The following is a 23,850-nucleotide window of genomic DNA, read 5'->3' as shown; positions in this document are numbered from 1 at the left end:
ATTAATCATCATCATAAACAAAGTCGTAATTGTTGTAATTATTTACTTCTGGTAAATTTGTGATCGACAACGACGTCTTTGACTTCAAACTCTGAATTAACGGAACGTCGTAAATGAAGGCTCAAGCCGCTATTTGTGAAATAGGGCGTTGCAGCGAGCAGACATCTCCGCTAGAGAGTGCTAGAGCGCCACACTAGCAACTTAGCAAGCGTACATCCGTGTTGAACGCTCCCTCCGACGCCATTGGCCATTCACGTGGCCGAACGCAAGACCGAAATCCCTTTCGACCAATGACGAAGCGAAACGGGTCCCATTTTGAGGCTACGGGGCGGATGATTGTCACTCTGCCAGATTTTCACTGAGGAGGACTCGTCCACTGGAGATTTTTGTTTGCAGGAGGCTCGCGATACAGGAATTCGTTGTTGAGGGGCGGACACTCCGAGGCCAGCACCCGTTGGGAGGGAGCTCCACATAGTTTTTCAACTGGGACTTGTATCAAAAAGGTATCGTTTGACCCTTTAAATCACATGATGAGATTGTTTCGGGTGTGTGTGTTGCATCTGCAGGTACGCTACATGCTTCAGCGACCCTTCCAAATGATTTCCAATGATGAGCCTTTGGGTCCTTTCTATCGCGGTCGCTGCGCCCACGTTGGTGCGCGTGCGCGTCCTAGCATCCACGGCAAGGTCTCGTGGGCATGTGGCCGTCACTTTGGCGTTTAAAAGCCATTATTTCCTTTTCCCTGTGAGGTTCCGCTCGTACATGTCGCTTGCGTTAGCGCTGGCTGTCGGCCCCCGCTCGCGCGCGCACGCTCGCTCGCTCGTGTCGTCATACTTTCGCCTCCGTTGCGGGCACCTTTCAACCGGGGTAAGATGAGGTGCTTTGTTGTTCTTGATGCTTTTGCCTTTTTAAAACAGCACTTTGCTTCCTCCAAAGCGCGCGCGTTGGCCCGCTACTCTTTCAACGGGTCTTCGTCGTGTTGAACTTGTTTGCTCGGAAGGGAGTGTGGGAAATGTAGTCCTCAACCGGCTTGCGTACCTTACCTTTCCTCTTTTGAACCGGAAAAGGCGTCACGGCGTATCAAAACAAGAAAAATGGCAATCAATCAAGTATCAAACCTCTTAATCACGACCCACATAATTGCTTCATTTCGCATCGGGCATAAGTTTGCCCCGAAATTGCCTATTGGACACTGCGGCCCCGAACGAGCAAGGGACGATGGCGACACCGCCTCGAGTCGGTTCGCTGCCTCGTTCTCGGTGTTGGTGTACATACAGTGGAACTGTCCACACCAATTTGACGGAACAGTAGCGGCTCTGTCCACTTCGCTAATGAGAGGCCTCAATCGGGAGCTCTGGATTCCTCTGCTCATTAAAAGGAGTTTGAGTTTGAAAGAAGAAGCTATTTCTTTTCCAATATCCCTTTGCTACATTTGACCAATAGTTTGAGGTTCCCTGCTTTGCATGAAGGGCCCTCTTTGGCTAGCACAAGCTCCTGTCAGGACCACCATCGAGTTTAGGAGACCCCTGGAAGAAGAAAATAGCCAACAAGTGAGGTCGAGAAGGCAGTTGAGAGCGACTGATATTGCTTAAAAAGCCTGCCTGTGTGCGTGCGCACGTGCGTACGTGTTTCTTGCTGACTTTGTGAGCGACCGGGTTCAACGTGGAGGCTTCTCCTCTCACCACCTGTAACTGCTATCCGTTCTCGCCCCATCTGGCACCCGTTGCCTCCGCCTCCTTTGGGATGTACCTGCATCTCCATAGCGACGGCGCACCCGCTCCAGACTCGGAGTGTGTCGTTTGCGCTTTCGTCAGCAGTTTCCCCTCGCCGCTAATATTTGTTCTTGGGTCCCGCTGCCGCGTTGTCACTAATCGCTGAACGACGGATGGGTGACAATGGCGCATATGGGCCGGGGCGGCTGTTCTTGGCCAAAGCGAGATTCGGGCCAACGCCAGGTGAGGTCGCTTGCAGCACTTGGCCTTAATGGACTGACAGACATGCCGACAGACAGCAGCATGCACCCGCGCTCCGATGATCCTCGGGATAATCGGATCGGCGTGCCGCGTGCCTGACAGGAGCGGCGGCCGGGTTTGCGCCCCGAGCGCGACTTGATATCAACACCGATGGCCGTTAAAAAGCACGCAAACACATTGGCTCGCTCACTTTTGTTGTACAGGCTAACTCGGTCAGGGGGTCGGGCTCGATCTGCAACGGAGGTTGAGGCAGGACTGTAATCTCTTTTGTCACTTGTACGCCTGCTCAATAATCTTTATTTTTGCTGCAGTAATCTCTTGTCTCCGCTGGGATTTACGCCTGGCGTCCACGAGTGCCGTTGCTATGGAAACCCGACATCGGTGCCAAAGGGGCGGCGGGCAGGCGGGCGGGCGGCCCTTTTCCACCCTTGCTCGTTGATGAAAGCAGTCTTGACGTCTTTGTCTCTGCCGCCCCTCCCGTAAAATTGGACATGTCAGGATCGGGAAGGACCCCCCCTCCTCTCCAGACGGCCGTCCGTAAAGTTGGAAGCGCTCGCTAATTGTCTGACAGCCGCTGTTGCTCAGCATTTTTTTGCAAGCATGCTGATCCCCGTGGAACTGTCCGAACGCTCGCAGCCATCCGTCTGTCCACATTGGCTCGTAATCTGCCTTCGACGCGTGCGCCGTTGTTTGTTTGAACAGACTGTGGGAAGACGAGCAAATCCAGAAAGGGGGGGTGGGGGTGTTAATGCCACACACCTTTTGAAAAGAGTGCAGCTCAGGTTTAGTTTTGAAGGTGGTGGAGGGGGGCAAATGTTCCAGGTTGAAGGAGGAGCGCATTCAACTGGCCTTGACGAGCAAAACAAAGACGACACCCGCTACTTTTCAAGTTTCCGTTTCTTCTGCGCCCTCCAGCCAGTTTGCGCGCAGGGCTCTCTCCTCGCCCCCCCCCCCCTCGTTAGCCAGAGGCCCGCTCTATTTTTAGTCCCGGGCCGCTTCAGGAAAAAGTCGGGCAGAACGTAAGAAGACGACGTTTGAAAGGCTACGTAGGTAATCCTCCCCTCCAAGCTGTTTGTGTGCACACAAAAGCAGTCGCATGCGCTACGCGTAGCCCGTCCTGGAACCGTAGCAAAAAGCCACGCAAGAAAACAGGAGTACGTTTTGCCCTTTTTGTCTTGTGCTCATTCACCACGGACGGGAATGTGAACTTTTCCTTTCATCAAGCCTCCCGTGAGTGGCATCCGCGAGCACCTTCTAAATCCGTCACGTGTGCTCACGCTCCGTTGCAGGCGCGGCCATGACGACAGAGGCGGGCTTGGAAACGGAGGTGAAGGACAAAGCGGAGCGGCCGGCCGGCGGCGAAGAGAAAGCCAAAGAGAAGGAGGGCAAGGGGATAGCGCGCTACCTGCCTGCCTGGCTGAAGAAGCGCACGTCTCCAAGCCGCCAGGTACGTCGTCTGGGGTTAAGGTGGCCGGCGGCACCCTGTAGAGCTCATCGACGAAGCCGGTGCCGCCCGCAGAGCCCGGAGAACGGTGGCCGAGAGGTGCTCCCGCAAGTGAACGGACACGCCGAGGAAGCAGAGGGCAAGGAGCCGCAACTCAAAGAAAAAGTGCTCCAGTCCCAGGTAGGTGAGCTCGCACGCCATGGCGGCCCAAAGCGCTGGGCTGCGAATGCGCTGGCTGGCTGGCTGGCTGGCTGGCTGGCTGGCTGGCTGGCTGGCTCGGCCACCTTCCGCAGGCCAGGAGGGAACGGCCTAATCGGCTTTGCCCCCAAGTCGGGGAAGATCAAACGCTGATGGGCAGGGCGCTTGATTGGCGCCTCTCTCCATCCACTTTGCCTTGAAAATCAGCTTAACAGCTCAGCGACGGATGCACATGGTCGCCGTTACGATCAAAAACGAAAGCAAACAAATTGTAAACCTTGAGGAGGGCTCCCGACGCTGGCCCGGAACCGTTTTTGCAAAGAAAGGAGCACTTTGAAACACGTCTCTGTTTTCCAGCCGGCCGGGGAGAGCGAGACGGCTGAGGGAGGTTGCCGGGCGGAGGAGGGAGCAACCGAGGAGCCCGAGGGCCGGACCTCGACGTTCCGCTCGCCGCTGCGCTTGGTGAGGAAGAGCAAGATGAAGCTGGCGGTGTGTCACGTGACCCTCCCGGACGGCTCCGACTTTGCCTGCGAGGTGGAGGTGAGACAGACGGCGGGTTCTGCCGCTTTCAAAAGTCTTGAAGGGCCCAACCGTTGGCCAAAGAGCCTTTTTCAGCGTCCACTCATGAGGAGCTAGCTTTGTGCTTGTGGCGCAAGCTGCCTCAATGCATTCCAATGATGCCACGCCATATTTTGGACAGCGGTGGGCGGTTCGGCGGGCGCCACATCCCGTTTTGCAGGTACTCATGTCGTCCATGAGCTGAAAGCGGCGTGTGGGCTCCACTGAAGCGATGTTTTGTGCTGGCTGGAAGAAGAGAAAGAAGAAGAAGAAGTGGCCTTTTATTCCAGATGGGCTGGCTGCACACACGCACACACACAAGCAGTGCTGCGCTGTGCTGCGCTGTGCTGTGCTGCGCTGCCCTGCGCTGACCATCTTGAAAGTGTCTTTTGTAGAATGCAGGGCTCCAGTTTGCCACCCACATTTTTTTCTCTTTCCATTCTTTGCGCTTTTTTCCCACCCGCTTGCACTCTGTCTGACCTTCTGCCCGTACAAAGGTCATTGTGTGTTGTGCGGCTGAATGTCATTGTCATTGCTCAGTGTGGAGGATTGTCCCGGAATGCGAGCCGGGGCGCTTTGACACTCTCACAGGAAGTAGCAAATTTGGACGAGCGCTTGCTTGTTCCTCCATACGGATGCTTTTCTTTTTGTCTTCTGTCATTGTCCACAAAGCCTTTTCATGCAAGTAGCATGCAATCACTCCCGCTCTCCTTTCTCTCCTTTGCTTGAGCAGAAAGGCGCCAAGGGTCTCTTCCTGTTCTTCAAGGTGTGCGAGCACCTCAACCTGCTGGAGAAGGACTACTTTGGCCTGACGTACGCCGACCGCCACGACCAGAAGGTAGGTGCTTTGACCCCAAAGCGGCGGGCCCCCGAAGCGGCTCACTCGTCTGTATTTTTACCCATCAGTGTTGGTTGGACCCCACCAAGGAGATCAAGAGGCAAATCCGCAGTGAGTTCTTTTTTCAGTAGATGGGGGCGTGCGTTTGCGGCGTGCGTTTGCGGCGTGCGTTTGCGGCTGGCGTTTGCGGCGTGCGTTTGCGCCTGGCGTTTGCGCCTGGCGTTTGCGCCTGGCGTTTGCGCCTGGCGTTTGCGCCTGGCGTTTGCGCCTGGCGTTTGCGCCTGGCGTTTGCGCCTGGCGTTTGCGCCTGGCGTTTGCGCCTGGCGTTTGCGCCTGGCGTTTGCGCCTGGCGTTTGCGCCTGGCGTTTGCGCCTGGCGTTTGCGCCTGGCGTTTGCGCCTGGCGTTTGCGCCTGGCGTTTGCGCCTGGCGTTTGCGCCTGGCGTTTGCGCCTGGCGTTTGCGCCTGGCGTTTGCTTTTGGGCCTTTGTCGAGCGTCGCCGCCATGCGTCCTCAGGCAACAACTGGCAGTTTGCCTTCAACGTCAAGTTCTACCCACCCGACCCCTCGCTGCTCACCGAAGACATCACCAGGTGAGCACGCGCTCGGAGCCAGAGATCCCAACCGCCCCCCCGAGCTCTTGTCAACGTCTTTGTTTCTCTCGTGGAGGTACCTGTTGTGTCTGCAGCTCCGCCAAGACGTGGCGTCCGGTCGCCTGCCTTGCTCCTTTGTCACTCGCGCGCTGCTGGCCTCGTACACGCTGCAGGTAAACCAACCAACCGGCGAGCGAGCGGCGGGTCCAAAACCAGCCCTCCTGAGCCTGGGCCACTCGCTTGCGTTTGCCTCGGCAGGCCGAGTACGGCGACTGGGACCCCGAGCGGCCTCGGCCCCTGGACTGCATTGGCCGCCTGACCTTTGCCCCCAATCAGAGCAAAGAGATGGAAGAGAAGATTTTGGAGCTCTACAAAGCCCTCAAGTGAGAAAGTTCAAAAGGTTTGCTGCTCGGGCGCGCTCACCGACCCGAGCCTTTCCCGTACGCATGCGCAGGGGACAGACGCCGGCGCAGGCTGACGTGCACTTTCTAGAAAACGCCAAGAAGTTGTCCATGTACGGGGTGGACCTGCACCACGCAAAGGTACAACTGCCGACACACACGCACACACACTTTGATCAGTCAGTTATGTGCGTACGTGCGCGTCTCAGCTGTACAAACACTTTGAGAGAAAAAAAGTCGTGGGAACGGCCCGCCTCCCTCGGGGGCTGCAGCCATCCTTCCCATGCGCGTTGCCTCCATGTTTGTCTTTGCGCCGGAAAATCCGGCTGGTTCAGGCGCCTATTCCTGCGAGATGGATGAGCCCACTTTTGGATGTTTAGCAGTAAATTTGGCCAGACAAAGAAGAAATGAGCCTACCGCTGACAACCGCCAGATGGCCGCAGACTTAAAAGCTTAGCCTGCCAGCTAACATGAAGCGGCAAACAAAAGCAAGCTCGGCCGCAACCGGAGTGCACCGTTTGGCCCAGCGCCCCCGAAAATACGTCCCCTCCGTCCCGGCGCAGGATTCCGAGGGCGTGGACATCACGCTGGGAGTGTGCGCCAACGGGCTCCTGGTCTACAAGGACCGGCTTCGGATCAATCGCTTCGCTTGGCCCAAGATTCTCAAGATTTCCTACAAGAGGAACAACTTCTACATCAAGATCAGGCCCGGAGAGGTACCAGTCGCGCCGCTCACCGTGTTGCTGGACCATCGCCTGGTTGTCATGCGCTTTGCCACAGACGGAGCAGTTTGAGAGCAGCGTGGGCTTCAAGCTGCAGAGCCATCGCTCGGCCAAACGGCTTTGGAAGGTGTGCGTGGAGAACCACGGCTTCTTCAGGTAGGCGCACCGCGTGGCCGCACCGTTCCTCGGCCGACCGCTCCCCGGCCGACCGCTCCCCGGCCGACCGCTCCCCGGCCGACCGCTCCCCGGCCGACCGTTCCCCGGCTGACCGTTCCACCTTCTCGCAGGCTCAACGCGCCGGAGGCCGCCGCTGGCGCCACTGCTGCGCGCTTCCTGACGCTGGGATCCAAGTTCCGCTACAGCGGCCGCACACAGACGCAGACCCGTCTGGCCAGCGCCCTCATTGACCGCCCGGCGCCCGCTTTTCAGCGCACCTTGTCCCAACGCATCAGCCTCAGTCTGGATGGAGGTAGACATGTTTTTTTGCGCCAGTGCTACTCGCTGTGTGAGTGTGTGTGAGACGTCGCCCCCAGCCGGATGACTCTCTCGTCGACGTGGCTCTAGAGCGCCACCCTCAGGTCAATGTACGGGACCACACGAGCATCGCCTCGTGAGCAAAACGTCGTGGTCAACGCACGTGGCGGCGTACGTGGCTCAGTTTGCGCTGCAAAACTTTGTGCTTTTGTCTCCTCAGCCCCGCGCATCAGCGTCACAGAGGCGGACCGCGTTGCCGCCGACAATGGCCAGCGACCCCACTCGGACCTCTGCTCAGACTCCAAGGTGCGTTGGGCTGCAGGAAAGCCACGAGGTGCGCCGGGCCCTTAGCTTTACTGGCTTTTGCGCTCCTGTCGGGAGTTGAGCGGATGCTGTGGCGTGGCTTGTGCATGCCCCCTGTAGAACCCACCCCCCCTCCTTTCACTTTGGCCTTTTTCTCCCTCCCTCCCTCCCTCCCTTCACGTCTGCTTTGGTTCTATCAGATGTTGGATGCGCTTTTTCATTCCGTGAGATGATCAAAATGCTATCACAAGTGAAGCCTTGCAAATTTGAAGAGGCCAGGAAGCTAGCCAGCCAGGAAGCTAGCCAGGAAGCTAGCCAGCCAGCCAGCTATCAGCCAGCCGTGGTGTCTCCATTTTGTTTTTCTGGGCAAATTTAGCTGTAAACATTTCTTCACCCGCCACTGCTGCTGCATTCCTCCTGTTGAACCTTTTTCTCTTGACGTTGACTAATGTTGTCTCTCCTGGTTTCTCCCTGTTTCTCCACACACTCCTGCATGCTAATTTTGGACACTGGCCTGTTTGACGCGTGCTCCTCCCCCATCAGTCCATCTTCATGTTCCCTCTTTCTTTCTCCTCATTATCGTCCCTCTCCTCCATCCCGCCGTCGCTCGACTCCATCTCGGAGCCAGAGCTAGAGCCGGAGCCGGAGCTGGAGCGCGGCCTCTCCGATGTCTCCGAGGCCCCCGAGGGCAAAGAGCCGGCGCCTCCCGTGTGTGACGCTCCGCTCCCGGAGGGAGAGGGCGGCTCCCGAGGGAGCGGCGTGGAAGGCGGGCGGCGCTCGCTGAGGGCCGTGCTTCCGTCCGTGCTTCCGTCCGTCCTCCTCCTGCTGAGCTTTGGCGCCCCCAAGAAGCCCTTTTGCCATTGGCTGGCGGCCACTTTGAAGCGCGGCCTGGCCTCGGAGCCCTTTTCAAGGGCGCGCCCGCCTCCGCTGGCCTCCCTCCTGTCGGCGGCCTTCCTGCTGGCCGTGGCGCTGGCTGTGGCGCTGGCGGCCGGCCGCTCGCTGGTGCCGGCCTTGCTTTTGGCCGCGCCTCTGCTGGGCCTGGCGCTGTGCCGCCCGCGGAGGTCGCGGGGCGGCCGCCCGTGGAGGCCGCGGGGCCCGGCTTTGGCCACGCGGGAAATGTGCCATCCCGCCGCCTAGATGCTCGCTCGCTTGATTTTTTTTATTTTTTTTTTCGCCTCATTTTCTTTTTTTCCCCCCCTTCCCGTCACGCCTGCATCGCAAATGCGGGACATTTCAAACGAGAAAGGCGAGTGAGACACATTTTCTGACGCTTCAATTGGCGTATTTTTGTAACATGGGGGCAGCATATGGATTTGCTGAAAAGTCATCAATTAGTATTTTTTGCCATCATCCATTTGGTTTTCTTTTGACCTGAACCACCCCCCGCCCCTCCCATCGCCGCAACCTTCTCTACGGCACCGAGGTTAAGAAGGCGGACTCCGGCCCCGGCCGTGCGGAAGCCCCGCCCACCCAGGTCTGTAGGGGGAGAGGCCGTCTGGACCCGGCATGCTTTCTTTTCCCGCTCTGCGTCCGCGGTTGTGTTGCCTGCCGGTTTGTTGTTGCCTTCCAGAGGCGCGCCTGTAAAAGAGCGAGAGTCCGCTTTGACCTTGGCCCCGCCCGTGTGCGTCTTTGGATGAAATCTTTGTTTTTGCTGTTGTGTTGATTTGAGTTGGATCTATAATCCTGCCTGCTTTCTATTTGTCCACCTTCCAGAGTCCGCTGAGAGCGCGTGTGGATAATATTTATGTCAGGCACAGTAATTTGATGTTAGAGGTTGGTACTTGAGCGCCGTGCCGTTGACGGGCGCCAATCAGCGCGCGCGCGCGCGCGTGCCTGCCGCCTTTTCTCGCCCCGCTCGCCTGACCGCCGCGGCCGTTCTGTCGGGCTCCGGTTTGCATGCTCGCAGTGGTCTGAAATTCACGCGGTGGCCGTTTTGGACAGCTTGGCTCGAAGGTGTCCAAAGTAAGCCGCTCATCCGCTGCGATGAAGTATTTGCACAATGGCCGCTTTGTGACGTGTGCATGCGGAATGTCGCCACCGGGTTTTGCGCTTTACACGACTGGCCCGACTAACCCTGCCTCAGTAACCCCTACAGGGTTAGGGCCAAGCCTGGCCTGAACCCCCCCCCCCCCCCCCCCCCCTTCACTCTGTGTCTGATGATTAGCCGTTTGCTAACCAACTAAAACCGGCAGCTACGTGGTGCAACTCGGAGGTGATCGCCAAGGTGGGCAGTGGCAAATTTGCCCCCAAGTACGACGGACCCCGCTTTAGGAGTCGTCGTTGGCACCATCCATCCATCCGGTTTGGTTGAGGTGCCCCGCTTTTAAAATGTACGCCAATGATTCCATTTGACCTGTTTGGAAGAAATGAAAATGTCAACCTTGAAAGAATTGCAATTGGCAATCAAAAGTTAGATGAGAAGCGCAAGCTCCACCCACCCACGCACGCGTTTGACGCCGGCCGCAGTGATCACCTCCAATGCAAAAGTCACAAGTGAAATGCGCCTCGACAGCCTAATGTTCTTGTGACCCAATGGCCCCTCCATCCCTCCCTCTTTCCTTCCTCCCTCCCTTGTTCCTGTCCAACGTCCAAACGGAACCTCCATCGGCCCCCGATCAGGAGCACAATAAGAGCCAAGCGGAAGTCCTCAAACACCAGGCTAGCGTTAGCCAGCTCAAACGCTCCTTTATGGAGGCGCCGCCCCCCTCCCCTCCGCCGCCGCCGCGCAACCTCTGGGACAAGCGCGTGGCCTCCTCTCCTCAGCAGCCCACCGCGGTACGTCCCGACCCGGCCCACCTGACGCCGTTTGTTCCAAGTGCATGCGACGCGGGTCTGCCTAGACTTTAAGTAGCTTCTGTGACTCGGGATTGACGTGTGCGCTGGCTACCCATGCGTGTGTGTGACACTCAGGCGCCCGTAACAGAAGCAGCGGCAAGCGCAGCAGATAACAGCCCCGGCCCAGAAGCCGCCAAGGTGCTCTAACCTTCACGCTTTCCTCTCCGCGCAGCATCACGTCCGTCCAAATGTTGGCTTTTAACTTCAGTGGTCCCATAACATCATTTTTGTCCATACTAATATTTTGCTTTTGTCTCCCATGCTGTGTGTGTGTGCGTGTGCGTGTGTGCGCGCGCGCGCTGGCCTCATTTTGTGTTGGTTCGCACGTGCGTGCACTTAGACGACGGAAGTTGAAATTGAAGAAACCGTAGCGGTGCGAGAGATTTCTGCCAATGCGGTGGAGCACGCGCCGGAAGCCCAAGCAACGGAGCAAAAGATGAAGCAGCGGCACGAGGGGGGCGAGAGCGCTTCGTCCCAGAGCGACGGGGAGGCGGAATATTGCCCGGAGAGGGAGGAGCGGAACAAGTCGGCGGAGCTTAGCCGGCCTGCCGAAGCGGAGGAAGACAAGAACCCAGCGGAAGAAGCCACGGCGACGCCCGGCCAAGCTCCAAATGGTCCCGCCAACGGCGAGGTGGCGGAGGATGAGCGACCGGCGCAGGTTATTTGTTGCTCTCAGGTAAAGTCAGGGTGGGCTGCTCTCTTGTTGCGTTTGGTGGCGTCTCCCGGTCCTCCGCTCGTGTCGTATCGTGTCGGCGGCTGAGCGCGTGTGGAATTTGATCCTCCTTGCTCCCTCCCTCGCTCAGTCTTGAGCTTGGTCTGCATCTCGCGTGGCTAAGAGGAATGAATTGCTGACACTTTGGAACGCCCCTGTCGCAGCCGCCCGTGGTCAAGACGGAAACGGTGACCATATCGGACACATTTGCGGAGCACAAAAGCGAGATCGCCACAAAGGAGGTGCCCATCGTGCACACGGAAACCAAGACCATCACGTACGAGGCCGCGCAGGTGCGTCATCTGAGAGCCCCCCTCCCCGTCGGCTCGCTTGGGACGACGCAACTTTGGTTTGTTGTCGGCAGCCGGACGGAAGCGGCGATGGAGAGCCCGGGGTCCTGACGACGGCTCAGAGCGTCACCTCGGAGTCGCTGTGCACCACCACCACCACGCACATCACCAAGGTACTCGCTCGCTCGCTCGCTCGCTCGCTCGCTCACTGGACTGGACTGGACTGGACTGGACTGGACTGGACTGGACTGGGTGCCTTTCCAATCCGCCGGCTGCTCTTGTGCAGACGCGGAAGGGCGGCCTGTCGGAGACGAGGATCGAGAAGCGCATCGTCATCACGGGCGACCGCGACATCGACCACGACGAGGTTGGCCGCAAGTGAAGCGCCCGCCCTGCCCCGCCGTGCCCCGCCCCGCCGTGATGCTGGGCTGGCCTTGTGATTGTGTCTTTTTCTTTGTCTCTGCAAGGCTCTGGCCCAGGCCATCAAGGAGGCCAAAGAGCAGCATCCCGACATGTCCGTCACCAGGGTGGTGGTTCACAAAGAGACGGAACTGGCCGATGAGGACGACTGACCTTGAGTGACTGGAGAGGTGCCCGCAAGATGACAACCAAGTACCCTCCCCCAAAAAGTAACAATCCTAAAAAGTATCGTAACAGACACCGAGGAAGCTAAAGAACCACGTTGTTAGCTTAACGTTAGTAGCATGTTTTAACTTGTTTTCCATGGCTTCGGCAACGACTCCCGTTTTGCATTTGGGGATGACTCCCGCAACGCTCTCTCTCATCATTATGTCTGAAGACGAAAAAAAAATCCGACTAAACCAAACATTCCACCTTTCTAGACTGGATTTTTTTATTAGATTTGTTCAAATTGACACACTTTTACACGTCAAATCTTCTCAAAGCTGAAATATTTGAGTCATGTTTTTAGCCCTGAAAATATTTGAGGCAAATGGAGTCTTATAAAACCACTTTTGCCATGACATTCCAGACTTTCACCTTTTGGATGCATATGATGTCACGACTATCTGTAGTTTTGCTTTGCCCGCATTTGATTTCCTCAGTGAACCCCTTTTTCTTTCTTTCTTTTTCTTTCTTTCTTTCTTTCTCTCCCAGTTTCCCTATTTTGGGGATGGGGTGATTAAAACCACTAAAAATGACACAATATGTTCTTTGACTCGGTGCAAAAGGAGCAGTGGGGCTGGCTGCAAAGTCCATTCCTGGGAATGTATGTGATCCAGATCTATAGAGCCAAACGGGCTGTAGCAGCTTTAGTCAAAGTCTGCTTTATTTTCAATTTTTTCCACGCAGCCCCATTGCTCCCAAGATTGTTCCTTTCTCGCCACTTAATTGCCCCCGTACAACCCTTCAAGTCAATTGGTGTGTTGAAATAAAGCATTGTAATCCTCTTGAGGTGGATGCTTTTCTTTCCCTAGTTGTGCTCCACAGGTGTACGCATGCGCACCGACGCTCCTCCTCCTCCTCCTCCTCCTCGCGTGCACTGCGGCGGAGCGGCCTGGAGATGGCGCTGGCGTCCGTCGTGTGAAAGCCCAGCTAGATCAAGCTCCGCTGCAAACAGTGATGGACGGTATTCGCTGATAATAACACAGCCGAGCATAGGCGGTTGCACTTTTGATAGCACAAGTATGTACGTTGAAAGAAGTAGTCGAGGAATTCGGTCGTGTCAAAAATAAGCGGCGGCGGCGCCAGCCATTCAAATGCCCCCAATGTCATTTTGGGAGTGAAAGAGATTCAAAGTGAGTCTCAAGCCATGCGCGGAAAGGCCAAGTGGATCCGAGCAAATGTTGTTGCACGAGCGTGTGCCTGCCTTTTTATTCGCTCGCGTTTTGAAAGCAAACATACAATACGTGTGGTGGCTGACTGACTGAACTGCACACGGCGTCCTTTCCGCGCTCCCAAACGTCATCCATCCCCCCCCCCCCCCCCCCCAACTCTACGCCCCCCTAGACCGTTTCGGCGACAAGCTGCTGGGGTAAGTACATTTGAAACAAACTCACTGCTGTGTGCTTTATCGTTGACCGTCGGAATCCTTTTCTGACCCCATTTACTTGAGGATTGAATTGTACAAGTTGTTGTGGCGAAATGAAAGGGTCGAATGGACATGAACGTTTGCCTACATTGGGCAAGACAAGATGGGATGATCAAACGACGTTGTTGACGACTTCGAACCAAACACTTAAGATGTGTGGGCCGTCAGACGAACCAAAAGTATTTCCAGAACCCCGAACTTTGAACTTGATCATATGGGCCGTCAGTATTTCCAGAACCCAATTGATTGAAGTTTGGACTCGATCATGTGGGCCGTCAGTATTTCCAGAACCCCAAACTTAGTATTTCCAAAACCCAATTGATTGAAATTTGAACTTGATCATATGGGCCGTCAGTATTTCCGGAAGCCAGCATCCGATATGCCTAGTCATTGGTCATTTCAACATTGGCTTGCTTACGTATTGTCCCCGACATTCAAAAGTAAGGCACAAATACTGGGACGCATACCTTGGCTGAGCTTCTGATGGAAATAGAGCACCAGTTGCGACAAGAGCACGCAGACGGAGAAGAACAGGCCCAAGAGGCACAGCGATGGGAAGCTGTCGGTGGTCTCCCCGTCTCCATCTGTCTGTGTGACTGCCTTCCTCAGAAACAGAGCCAGGCCGGCCCAGGGCCCGCTCAGCACCTCCATCCTGCTCCGGGAAGACGACGACGACGACGTTACGCTGAAGCGTTTTTCATGGTCGTTCTAGTCATTGAAATCATTGAAACAATTGAAACATGACAAGTGCCCGCAGAAGGGCATTTGGTAACTCCTCATGCTTTGATTCGGACCAAGAAGGGTCAGCAAAGGAGACTAAGCTTGACTCAAGGTGTCCCTCCCTCCCTCTACAGCGTTGTGGAGAGAGAGCCGTGACCTGGACGCCGGAGAGACCAAGTCACCCGGACCCGAAACGCGAGCGCTCCGTTTGAATCCTGAGTCAGCCGTTCATCAGGTATGGCAAACAACTTTGAAGCCTTAACTACTCACACAAAGTCACAATATGGCGCTGAAGACCTTGGAAAGACCGCAAGCTGTCATTTGAGCGGCTTTTTGTTGTTGTTGTTGCTCGGCTCGCTCTCGCTCACTGTGCCGTCGTCGATGACGTGAACTTTGCTCTTTTGCACTCTGGCGATTCACTAAGCAGATTAGCCGCACGGGCCCGTCCGTACAAAGGTCGCAATGTGAAAACAAAGCCTTTCTTTTTGGCCGCATGGTGCTTTTGATCAGCGACCCCGCCGGACAAACACACTTTGGCCTTCCGGAGCGGAGCGTTGGACTTTGAAGGCATTCATTTCCATGTCTACGGCTTTATGGCTCGATGTTTTCTTGTTGTCTTGTCTGGAGAACTTTCCCATGGCCCTTCAATTCGTCTTCCTCCAGTTGTCATGGCAACCCCCCCCTCGGCCGTTTTAGCACAAGTGACGGCGGGGGTCGCCCGTGATGCTTGTTGCCATGCCGACAGTGGCTTTTTTTTCTTCTTTTTTGCTTCATAAACAAACGACACGTTTCTCGCATGACGTCACGGGCGTGACATTTACCCGAGGGCGAGCGGCCGGAAGGAAACGCCACTCTTTGCCAGCTTTGGAAAGATCCTCAATGAACTTTGTGGGCAAATGGATTGCTTCTTTTTCCAAATGATTTCTAATTTCAGATGATTTAACATCTTTAATTGTTGACCTTTGTTATTTTGGACATCCGTACGCTGGCCCGTCGCCGCCAGCGTCTTGTGCACGCGTTGAGTTTTCAGAAGCACCTTTGGAGCCAGCTGTCCGGCCGTCCGGCCGTGCGTGCGTGCGTGCGTTATAACGGTGACTCACTCAGTCTTCGAAGCGCGTTTCTGAGCCGCCCCGCTTCACGGTCCTGCTGCTCGTGTCGTGGCGCTCCAACATCAGATTGTTGTGCGAACGGGATATCATAAACAGCTTCTCTCGCTTGCTGTAGTCCCGCCCGACGGCGGGCGGTGGCAGAAGCGCCGCCGCCGCCGGCCTCATCTCATCGCCCCCCTCCAGCCGGGCGTAGCCCTTGAAGCCCCAGCTGCTGCCGTCCAAGCGAGGCCAGCTGGGGTGCTTGCGCTGATGGCCGTGCACGCCGAGCGTGCCGGGCCGGCCCTCCAGGTCCAAAGATTCGGTGTGGCTGCCGAGCATGTGCAGAGAGGAGTTGGAACCAAAGTCGGACTGCGCCGCGCCGGGGGAAAGCAGGCAGCCCAAAGTCGAGTACACGGAGGAGGTAGAGTGACTCCGGTGCAAGCGCGACGCTTTGAAGGCCCGGGCCAGGCACGGCGACGGGACCGCCAGAGACAGTGTGGCGACGCCTGGCGGTTGCGACCTGTCCTCATCCCTCCCGCTTCGTCCTGGCTCCTCCGGGACGGCCTCCGCGTCCGGCTCGTCGATGACGCAGTTGTTGACTTTGATGACGGGCAGCGTGAATGCCGTGATGGAAGACGAGACGATGGAGCGGGCACGGTGCGCTCCTCTTTGGGGCGAAGAGCGGTTCTTATGGAGCGGTGCCGCGAAGCTACACCGCATCCTGGCCCGCCACCTGCCGGCCTCCTCCTCCTCCTCTTTGGCCAGCAGCGCCTCCTCCTCCTCCGCCCAGGAGGAGAAGGCCACCGGGTCGTGGTCCCTGGGCTCGTGGTCCTCGGGGTCATGGCGGTGCTGCTTCTGCGCCTTCTGGCGGAGGCTGTGGATGTCGATGACGGTGGAGTACATGTCTCTCATGTGGATCATCTGCAGGCCGCCAAAGACAAACGTTTAGTTGATGGCGCGGCGCAATGCGGCGTCACGTTGCACCCGCCTTTGTCTCCCGGTCTCTGTTCTCGTGAAGTATGGCATTGGCGCAGATGAAGATGAAAATCCCGATGCCCATGGTGAAGGGCCCGAACATCTTCATCCTCTCCGAGTGCCGGTGCCGCTCCAGGAAGCGCGCCAGAGCGCCTCCTCGCCACTGCCCGCCGCCCCGACCTGCACACGCATGCACACACACGCACACACACACACACACACACCTCGCCTCTGTTTTGAGCAAATCTGAGCTCAAATCTGCAAGCTGAAATGGTGTGACCTTCTGTCTTTTGACTTAGGCCGGAGCTCTCGGGGGCGCTCTCCTCCGGTCCTCCGCCGCTTAGGCCCGAGGCTTGCGGCCAGTAGCCCAGCGTGGCCATGGCGACGCCGACAGCCAGGATGAGCAGGCCCAGCAGGAGGAAGAAGCCCGAAGCGGAGAAGAGGCGCAAGCGGCCGCGCACCACCACCACGTCAGTGCGCCGCCGCCGCTTTCCTTTTCTGTCACAATGCAAACGTTAAAAGCAAGCAGGTTGACAGCGAATGAGCTGCCCGATGCGCACGCGCAAAACGCCCTCAATATTGGGACCTGGGCGCTCGCTCCTCCTCGGCGGGCCGCTGCTGAGAGCGGGCCGAATCCTGCCGCTTCAGCTTGGCCAAGCCCGTCAGCACGCCGGCTGCGGCTGTCATACTTTGCCGCAAAAGACAAAACGGTAGAGATTAGCATACGGCGACACCTTTCGTGAGCGAGCCGAATTGACGTCGCTCTGCTTTTTGCACGTGTGCCAGCGTTGTAACAAGCAAGGCGGCGAATAGATTTTGCCTTTCCAAAGGAGCCGCCGACAAGCTCGCCAAACACATTTGGTGAAATGCATTTTTCGGATCGTTTCCATCTCTCAAAGCTCCGTTGTCGTGCGTGGCGGCAGCTGGCCACAACTATTTTGAGAAGCCTTAAATGCGGCTTGAATCTGCACATTAGCATTGGGCCTATGCAGCGGCATACATGAAAAACAGCGCTGCGTCCAAACATCGTCTTTGAGATGGCGGTCCTCTGCAAGGACACTTTCTGCCTTCTTTGGACATGTTAGCTGCTGTGAGGTGACTTGTTTCCGTGGCAACAGCCAGCTGTGAGGACCGGTATGGCGTTCAAAACTTGACCCCGCTTCACATCGCTCCTTAACCTCGGAGCATTTACCAAAGACTACCGTTTTTCCCCACCGCAAAATGTAACTACTAGTTGTCAACAAAACGGACACTTTGTCAGTGGCGAAGCCGAGTCAAACCAGATGGGGAAACGGGCGTTGAGAAATAATTGAAAGGCTTGTAGGCCTTCATCCAACATTGAAGAACGGCGTCTGAAATATGCACGCTGGCGAGGAGTCCGCTCAGCGCACACTGCGTGCTTGTCCCTTGCGTGCGTGGCACTCAAAGCGAGCGGAGGCGGGCAAAAGCGGGGCCTGCGTGGCGCTCGAGGCCCGGAAAACAACGATGAGACGCCGGGCGGCCACATTTTCGCTCCTCCTGCTTGGCCACGCGAGGGCAGTATAATAGCGGCGTCACTCGGGGTGCCCAACCAAAATGTGGGCGGGCCCCCAGAAAACATCCCCTTCGACTTCCTTCCTTCCTTCCTTCCTTCCTTCCTTCCTTCCTTCCTTCCTTCCTTCCTTCCTTCCTTCCTTCCTTCCTTCCTTCCTTCCTTCCTTCCTTCCTTCCTTCCTTCCTTCCTTCCTTCCTTCCTTCCTCAGCAATCGTACGAGTTGTTTAAAAGTGCTAAGGCCACAGCACGATGCCGCGATCCCACCTATGGCGTTAACAAGTATTGTGTGCCTCCGGAAGGCAACGTTGCGTTCGTTTTGAACTGATAACAGGCAAGAATTGAGTCAGACAAATGAAACAATGTCATAAAGTCCAGAAAGAATTGATGCAATTTCTGCATTTCCTTACCTTTCAGTAAGAGCGTCAGTGTTCCGTCAATAAATCCATCTCGCTGCATCACACTTGAGTCAGTACACGAGCAAAGTCGAGTCTTATTTGATTCTTGGCGCATCCCAGTCCTGCACTTTATTTTTTACCACTTTATCTTCCGCGCGCTCCGCTTCTTTGCCTCTTTTCCTTCTTTTGTTTGGACTCTCCAAAACAGTCCCAGCGCGTCTCCTGTACAAAATTCTCGCAAGATCCGCACTGAGATGCTTGAAAAGCCGCTAACGTGACGTCGTCCTCGGCCTGCGCGTCGCGTAAAAACTCCCCGACCGACGTCCGCCGCTCCGAAATGCCCACCCAAATTGTTGCGTTCAAAGATCGACGCAGGCAAAAGGCGTCTTTTGTGGCTAGTACACTTGGAAACGTCTTGTTCCACGTACGGTTCTTCCGAAGCGTTCCGGTGCGCGTGAACATGTGTGCGAGCGAGAGAGCGCGCGCGCGCGTCAAACGGAGTGGGGAGGGAGGGAGGGAGGGGGGGACGGAGGGAGGAAGGGAGGGAGGGAGGGGGTGGTGCCAGGTCGTACGGAGGTTCATTGGGCCATTTTTATTTTCAAAGGCTGTTGCCGTGGGGACGCGCTGAACACAAAAGAATTGAAGGCAAAAATATCACATGGCTTCTCCTCATAATTCCCTCTCAATCACAATGACTTGAGGGAAATACTCGGTCGGGATCTGTGTGGAAAAAAAGGCCATCCTAATCGCCACACTGCATACATAATTGTCTGGTGTAGTTCCATGAGTGACCTGTGAGAGGCAGCTCGGATTTTAGTTCTAATCCTGTTTTGAATAATCCTCTCGCTCTCTCTCTCTCTCTCTCTCTCTCTCTCTCTGACGCAAACATGACATGTAGGTGGAAGGCACTCTCGCTGGCTTTCTCTCTGGGCGCCACACGCGGGCGCCACGGCCATTCATGTTTTCGGACTACTGCTGTCGATGTTGTGGATTCACGCTCATCAAGCGCCATGGAGCCGTCTCGCTCAAGACCACGCCCAGTGACACCTGGGTAAGCACCACTTAGGGGGAAGACCTTCTCTTGTTATGATTTTCTCTGGCGCATGCAAAATACGTCCGCCAAGTCAGGAGCAAGAAAAGAAGTCGGGCGGGCGGTCGGTCGGTCGGTCGGTGTGTTCACAAGCCGCTAAGTGAATTAGCGCCGGCTCGGCTGAGGCGTGCGCGCACACCGCTGGGCCGCCGCCGCCGCCGCCGCGCACCATAATACGCCGTTAAGACAAACGGAAGGGAATGTGGTCAATGGCGGCTAGTGACAGGCCCAACGGTGACGAGCTCTTTTGCGGAAGGGTTTTGAGCGCTCTCGGGAGAAACGGCATCCTAACGTTGTCGTTGACTTTTTGTCCTCAGCTGGTCCTGCAGAACTTGCTGATGTGCACGCTCTGCTTCTATTCGCTCTACTACGTGGCGGTCAGCCTCTGCGTCGGACTGCTCAGGTACACGAGGGAGGGATTGTTTTCTTTGTTTCCTTTGCTTCAAAGCCGTTTTGCTTGTTTGCAGGGTTCATGAAATCAACAGCCTGTTGGCGCCGTTTGACTACACCACCCAACCGTCATGGCAGAACCCAAAATACCTGGGTGAGCACGTAGCCATTCACCGATGCACCATCTTGATGCCAATTCTAACAGCCATGGCGTTTACATCACCAACGAATGAATGTCTGTGCGGCACCCGGACCCTGCCCTGCCCTGCCCTGCCCTGCCCTGCCCGCCCCCTCCGTCCCTCCGTAGTGGGCGTCATCTCCACAGAAGTCACCTATGTTCTGGGAGGGCTGGTGTTTGCCTGGATCGTGGAGGAGTGGGTGTGGGACTACGCCATCACGGTCACACTGCTGCATGTGGCCATGACTGTTGCAGGTGCAGGAGGATTAGCCAGTCAGTCAGGTTATGTAATGGTTGTCATGAGCTCCAAGAAGGGCTGTCACCCCAACAAGGATGACTGTACGTCGTTTGAATGAAATGTATTGATTGCAACGTCATGTTTTCTTTTCAAAAGTGTGCTCCGTGCGTTCCCAAAAGCACCAGTCTGCTAAGTGTGCACGGGAACGCACAGAGGCACGCACGTTCATTTCATCCAATGTTTCGGACATTCTTGTGGACTTTTTGAGCGCCGTCCGTTTACAACTGGTGTCTTTTTCTTTTTCTCTCTTCGGGCAGTGATGTCGGACTTCCCCTCAACCGAGCACTGGTGGATTGCACTGGGTGAGATGTTGAATGTCTTTCCCCCCCCGCTCATCAAGCGCTCGACGGCTTTTCTCGTTTCATCCACGTCGACTTACTCGGCAGGCTTGGGGCTGGTGATGATGATATTCGGAGGGCAGGCGCTGGCCTATAAAGTCTTCAGGAGCAACTTTGTCTACCCGGCCGAGCTGCAGAACTTCTGATGAGGGCTCGGGACGCATCGCAGCGGACGGAGCAAAGCATCCGACGACGTTTGCGCTTGTGTTTTTGTAACGTTGCGCGGAAAGTAGCACTCGTCTCGTGTGCAAATGACACCTGGTCAGCTGTATTATTTTTCTATTGTTTATTCATTTAGAAAATGTGTGGAACTAGATTGTGATTTACATGTTACTTTGAAGTAGGTCCGGACAAATGTTGTTGTTGCAGGCCCAATAGTACACGTGCTTTTATTGGAGTGTACCCGTTGTATCCGTCAGCACGTAATGACGTCATCAACGTCGATCGATTATTGAAGAAGAAATTGCGCAGTGACACCTGTGTTCCTTTTTTGTTGTTGTAAATTGAGATTAAAAAAGTTTTGAAGCGCACTTCGGGCGACCCACCTCTCGTTTCTGGCCAGGTCACGTGGCTTGTGGCTCGACACGTGTATCGAAAGCGTGTCAAAAGTGGCAAGAAGAAATACGATTTCGGTTTTGGAAAGCAATTTGTTATCGGCGTTAACATGTCTACGAACGGACGACGGAATCTTTGGCAACGCTTTGTTCTAGGTAACGAGCTGAGCCTGGTGAGTTGTTGTCCGTTAGCCCACCAAATGCTAGCGAAGCTAAACTGCGAGCGACGAATTCCTTTTCAAATGCGCCAGGCACATAAAGTTGGATTGACCTTGAAACGTCATTTATTTCAACTCTGGGGGGGTAATCATTCAAAAGCTGTTTAATACGGAGAGAAAAGAAAAACACAGCGAAATGAAAGTTGAGTCAAATATTCGACAAGGTCCTACAGCTTCGAGGGCCATGAAGTGTTCCAGCAAATAGGAGCGCTGAAGGCATTGTCTGCTCAGCTTTATTTGCTTCATTTTGCTTGGTTGAAGTAGTTGTCATTGGTTTTACCCCCATTTTACTTGCAAGGAAATGACTGTCGTGTTTTTAGTGGCCCCGGTGATCTGTGTGTGTCTGTGTGTGTGTGTGTGTGTGTGTGTGTGTGTGTGTGCGCGCCTTCTCAAGAGTCCATTTGAGCGTCTCCAGCAGCAGATGGAGGACATCCTGGGGAACGGAGGGGTCCTGAAAGAGCTGATCTACCCCGGAGACGGGCCCCCTGTGCCCCAAAGTGCTTCAGTTTTGAGTGATTATCCAAAAGCCTTCCTGGAGTCAAACTGTCGACAGTGTACTTTGTGCGCGTTACAAACCGTTTCCTCTCCGCGTTTGGGACAGTGCATTACTCGGGCTTCCTGGAATACTCGGAGCGGCCGTTTGAGACGACGTCTCACCTCAAGCATCCCCGCCTCGTGAAGCTAGGCAGAGGTGAGCGAGCAACCGAGCGAGCGCAGTGACCGCCGCGCACGAGCGACCACGGTGTCGAGCACGGTGTCGAGCACGGCGTGATGGGTGCAGACGTGTGGCTGTCGGGGATGGAGGTGGCCCTGCTGAGCATGCGCAAAGGCGAGTTCTCCCGCTTCCTGCTGCAGCCGCGCTACGCCTACGGAGATATGGGCTGCCCGCCGCTCATCCCCACCGCTGCCCGCGTCTTGTTCGAGATCCAGATCCTGGACTTCTATGACTTGGGAGGAGTGGAGGAATTGGTCCAAATGACTGTGGTGACATCAATTGGAGACATCTGACATTTCTGTTGAATTGTGCGAACGTGCTCCACTTGATAGCGGGCCATGTGCGTCTTCAGGAGGAGCAGAACCAGTTTCCCTTTTCCAAAGTGATGGAAGCGGCCGACACGCTTCGTACCTGCGGCAACAGATGCTTCAAGCAGAGTCGCTTTGAAAAAGCCAAAGAGCACTACAAGCAGGTGAAGCGGAATGTCCAGACAGACCTCCGGGGGGGGGGGGGGGGGGGGGGGGGGGCTTTTGAATTGTTTTTTTAAATCAGCTTTTCACTTTTGGGCTACTGCTCTCTGTCACTGCAGGAGAAAAAGGAGACTTTTATACTATTTGACCGCATTTTGGCGCCATCTTCTGGCATATTGCGGAACCCATCAAACAGCTGCCCATTTTTCCCCCCTGGTTAAGCAGGTGGTCGGTCGGTCAGCTGTTCATTTTTGGACCGTTCTCTGCTTATCTGTGGACGTTCTGCTTTTCTACTTGAACGAACGAACGAACGAACTTGCCACGTGTTCTCAATGATTCTCTACCCTCGGACAACAGGCGTCGGTGTTGCTGGGCAACAGGGCGAACGTGAGCGACGGCGAGCGGGCGGAGATCCGGGCGGCGCTGCTACCGCTTTATCTGAATCTGTCGTTGGCGGCCCTGCGCCTGGACGCCCCGCAGAAAGCTCTCAAGTACGCCAACAGGGCTTTGGCCATGGACGGCGGCGACGCCAAGGCGCTGTACCGCTGCGCGCAGGTCAGACACCTTTGCCAAGTCGAGTGCCCGAAGGCCAGCCCGTACGTGAAGCTCATTTGACACTACGGCAGGCATATGCGGAGCTACGCCAGTACGGGAGCGCCCACGCCTGCCTCGTCAAGGCCCGGACCAGGAGGCCTTTGGATAGTGACGTCAACAGCCTCCTCAAGACAATCACCGTGTAAGTGCAAAATGCTCGGTGCCATTTTGCCACTTTTGTCTTTCAATTGTGCCCTTTCGACAAAATTGCAGGCGCTGCAAACAGAGCTTGGACAAAGAGAAACAATTGTACACCAAGATGTTCCCGGGCTTTGAGAGCCAGCAAAAGATGTCCTCTTTTTTGGAGTAGCCGTAATATTTTGGGCCCTCCCGTTCCTGTCGTCCGTCTTTCACATCACGTTGGTGAAAATGGGCAAGTGAGGAGCCTGCGCGGGATCCGACTCAAAGGGTCTTCTTCTAAACTTTGATGTTCTCCACGAGATATTCCCCCGCACAAGTGCATTGTTAATCTGCCACCTCACGTTGAAAGTTACAAAGGTGTTGGTTTTTTTTCCCCTCCTATGTTAAATACACCGAGTTGAATGAGGGGCTGGGGGCACTGTTGCAGATACACAAATAAAAATGTGAAATGCTTGTGAAGTTCTTCTTCTGTTGTGACAAGTTGGAGCCGCTAAAATGCGGTCAAACCTAGACGCAACGAGCAACCAAGCTGCGTACCGACAAGTAAGTCCGGCTCGCAAGGGAGCGATGACCTCTTAGGCTTTTGTGGAGGTGTGCCGGCCGTTTCTTGTCATGCATTTCTCCCTGGGTGCATGGCTGAGAGTGGAGGGATGACATGCATGGGGGCGGGGCAAGAAGCGGGACAATCTCCTTGACCTCTCTGGTTAATCCACGTCGTGTGTGTTTTGACATGCACGCGTCAAGTCGTCCTGGGTGAGCGGGCC

General features: G+C 55.7%; 4 protein-coding genes across 11 annotated transcripts; 3 read left to right on the top strand and 1 right to left on the bottom strand.

Annotated features, from left to right (window-relative positions):
- Positions 1-209: 209 nt before the first annotated feature.
- epb41l2 (erythrocyte membrane protein band 4.1 like 2) lies at positions 210-12,751 on the top strand. 6 transcript variants are annotated; one of them, XM_061271054.1, is made up of 22 exons: positions 210-503; positions 3,263-3,420; positions 3,493-3,597; positions 3,973-4,155; positions 4,907-5,011; positions 5,080-5,122; positions 5,526-5,601; positions 5,678-5,774; positions 5,860-5,984; positions 6,056-6,143; positions 6,566-6,718; positions 6,783-6,880; positions 7,012-7,193; positions 7,419-7,504; positions 9,215-9,274; positions 10,121-10,276; positions 10,412-10,474; positions 10,677-11,012; positions 11,213-11,341; positions 11,413-11,511; positions 11,625-11,705; positions 11,806-12,751. In XM_061271054.1, exons 2-22 carry the CDS (start codon positions 3,271-3,273, stop codon positions 11,908-11,910), a joined length of 2,520 nt encoding a protein of 839 aa, XP_061127038.1. In that variant the 5' UTR covers positions 210-503; positions 3,263-3,270; the 3' UTR covers positions 11,911-12,751. The 6 variants fall into 6 exon arrangements, with proteins under 6 accessions (XP_061127038.1, XP_061127040.1, XP_061127039.1 ...); XM_061271056.1 differs by lacking the exon at positions 10,412-10,474; XM_061271055.1 differs by lacking the exon at positions 9,215-9,274 and having other exon boundaries at positions 211-503.
- tmem200a (transmembrane protein 200A) lies at positions 12,276-18,602 on the bottom strand. Its single transcript, XM_061271067.1, has 7 exons — positions 18,113-18,602; positions 16,758-16,859; positions 16,452-16,669; positions 16,185-16,351; positions 14,379-16,117; positions 13,856-14,040; positions 12,276-12,907 (listed from the first exon to the last, which is right to left on the bottom strand). Exons 2-5 carry the CDS (start codon positions 16,856-16,858, stop codon positions 15,209-15,211), a joined length of 1,395 nt encoding a protein of 464 aa, XP_061127051.1. The 5' UTR covers position 16,859; positions 18,113-18,602; the 3' UTR covers positions 12,276-12,907; positions 13,856-14,040; positions 14,379-15,208.
- Positions 16,504-21,106, top strand: tmem244 (transmembrane protein 244). Of its 3 annotated transcripts, XM_061271080.1 has the most exons (7): positions 16,504-16,641; positions 18,999-19,151; positions 19,508-19,593; positions 19,658-19,734; positions 19,888-20,013; positions 20,314-20,358; positions 20,443-21,105. In XM_061271080.1, exons 2-7 carry the CDS (start codon positions 19,059-19,061, stop codon positions 20,538-20,540), a joined length of 525 nt encoding a protein of 174 aa, XP_061127064.1. In that variant the 5' UTR covers positions 16,504-16,641; positions 18,999-19,058; the 3' UTR covers positions 20,541-21,105. The 3 variants fall into 3 exon arrangements, with proteins under 3 accessions (XP_061127064.1, XP_061127063.1, XP_061127065.1); XM_061271079.1 differs by having other exon boundaries at positions 20,314-21,102; XM_061271081.1 differs by lacking the exon at positions 19,888-20,013 and having other exon boundaries at positions 20,314-21,106.
- Positions 21,059-23,494, top strand: fkbp6 (FKBP prolyl isomerase 6). The gene is made up of 8 exons (XM_061270201.1): positions 21,059-21,121; positions 21,561-21,678; positions 21,768-21,857; positions 21,948-22,150; positions 22,234-22,353; positions 22,709-22,906; positions 22,978-23,087; positions 23,159-23,494. Exons 1-8 carry the CDS (start codon positions 21,059-21,061, stop codon positions 23,253-23,255), a joined length of 999 nt encoding a protein of 332 aa, XP_061126185.1. The 3' UTR covers positions 23,256-23,494.
- Positions 23,495-23,850: the final 356 nt, after the last annotated feature.

The sequence above is a fragment of the Syngnathus typhle genome, linkage group LG22 (genome assembly GCF_033458585.1).
Source record: "Syngnathus typhle isolate RoL2023-S1 ecotype Sweden linkage group LG22, RoL_Styp_1.0, whole genome shotgun sequence".
NCBI lineage: Eukaryota > Metazoa > Chordata > Actinopteri > Syngnathiformes > Syngnathidae > Syngnathus > Syngnathus typhle.
This window is presented reverse-complemented; position numbering and strand designations above follow the sequence as displayed.

Bases quoted from the DNA above. Each gene is read 5' to 3' on its own strand.
- epb41l2 (XM_061271054.1), top strand. From the start codon at position 3,271: ATGACGACAGAGGCGGGCTTGGAAACGGAGGTGAAGGACAAAGCGGAG. The intron at 6,719-6,782 runs GTACCAGTCGCG...GCTTTGCCACAG, and splicing joins TCAAGATCAGGCCCGGAGAG to ACGGAGCAGTTTGAGAGCAG. The intron at 7,194-7,418 runs GTAGACATGTTT...TTGTCTCCTCAG, and splicing joins CAGCCTCAGTCTGGATGGAG to CCCCGCGCATCAGCGTCACA.
- tmem200a (XM_061271067.1), bottom strand. From the start codon at position 16,858: ATGACAGCCGCAGCCGGCGTGCTGACGGGCTTGGCCAAGCTGAAGCGG. The intron at 16,352-16,451 runs GTCACACCATTT...ATGCGTGTGCAG, and splicing joins CCTAAGTCAAAAGACAGAAG to GTCGGGGCGGCGGGCAGTGG. The intron at 16,118-16,184 runs GCGGGTGCAACG...GGCGGCCTGCAG, and splicing joins ACAGAGACCGGGAGACAAAG to ATGATCCACATGAGAGACAT.
- tmem244 (XM_061271079.1), top strand. From the start codon at position 19,059: ATGTTTTCGGACTACTGCTGTCGATGTTGTGGATTCACGCTCATCAAG. The intron at 19,594-19,657 runs GTACACGAGGGA...GCTTGTTTGCAG, and splicing joins CTCTGCGTCGGACTGCTCAG to GGTTCATGAAATCAACAGCC. The intron at 19,735-19,887 runs GTGAGCACGTAG...GTCCCTCCGTAG, and splicing joins GCAGAACCCAAAATACCTGG to TGGGCGTCATCTCCACAGAA.
- fkbp6 (XM_061270201.1), top strand. From the start codon at position 21,059: ATGTCTACGAACGGACGACGGAATCTTTGGCAACGCTTTGTTCTAGGT. The intron at 21,679-21,767 runs GTGATTATCCAA...CGTTTGGGACAG, and splicing joins CCAAAGTGCTTCAGTTTTGA to TGCATTACTCGGGCTTCCTG. The intron at 22,907-22,977 runs GTCAGACACCTT...ACACTACGGCAG, and splicing joins CGCTGTACCGCTGCGCGCAG to GCATATGCGGAGCTACGCCA.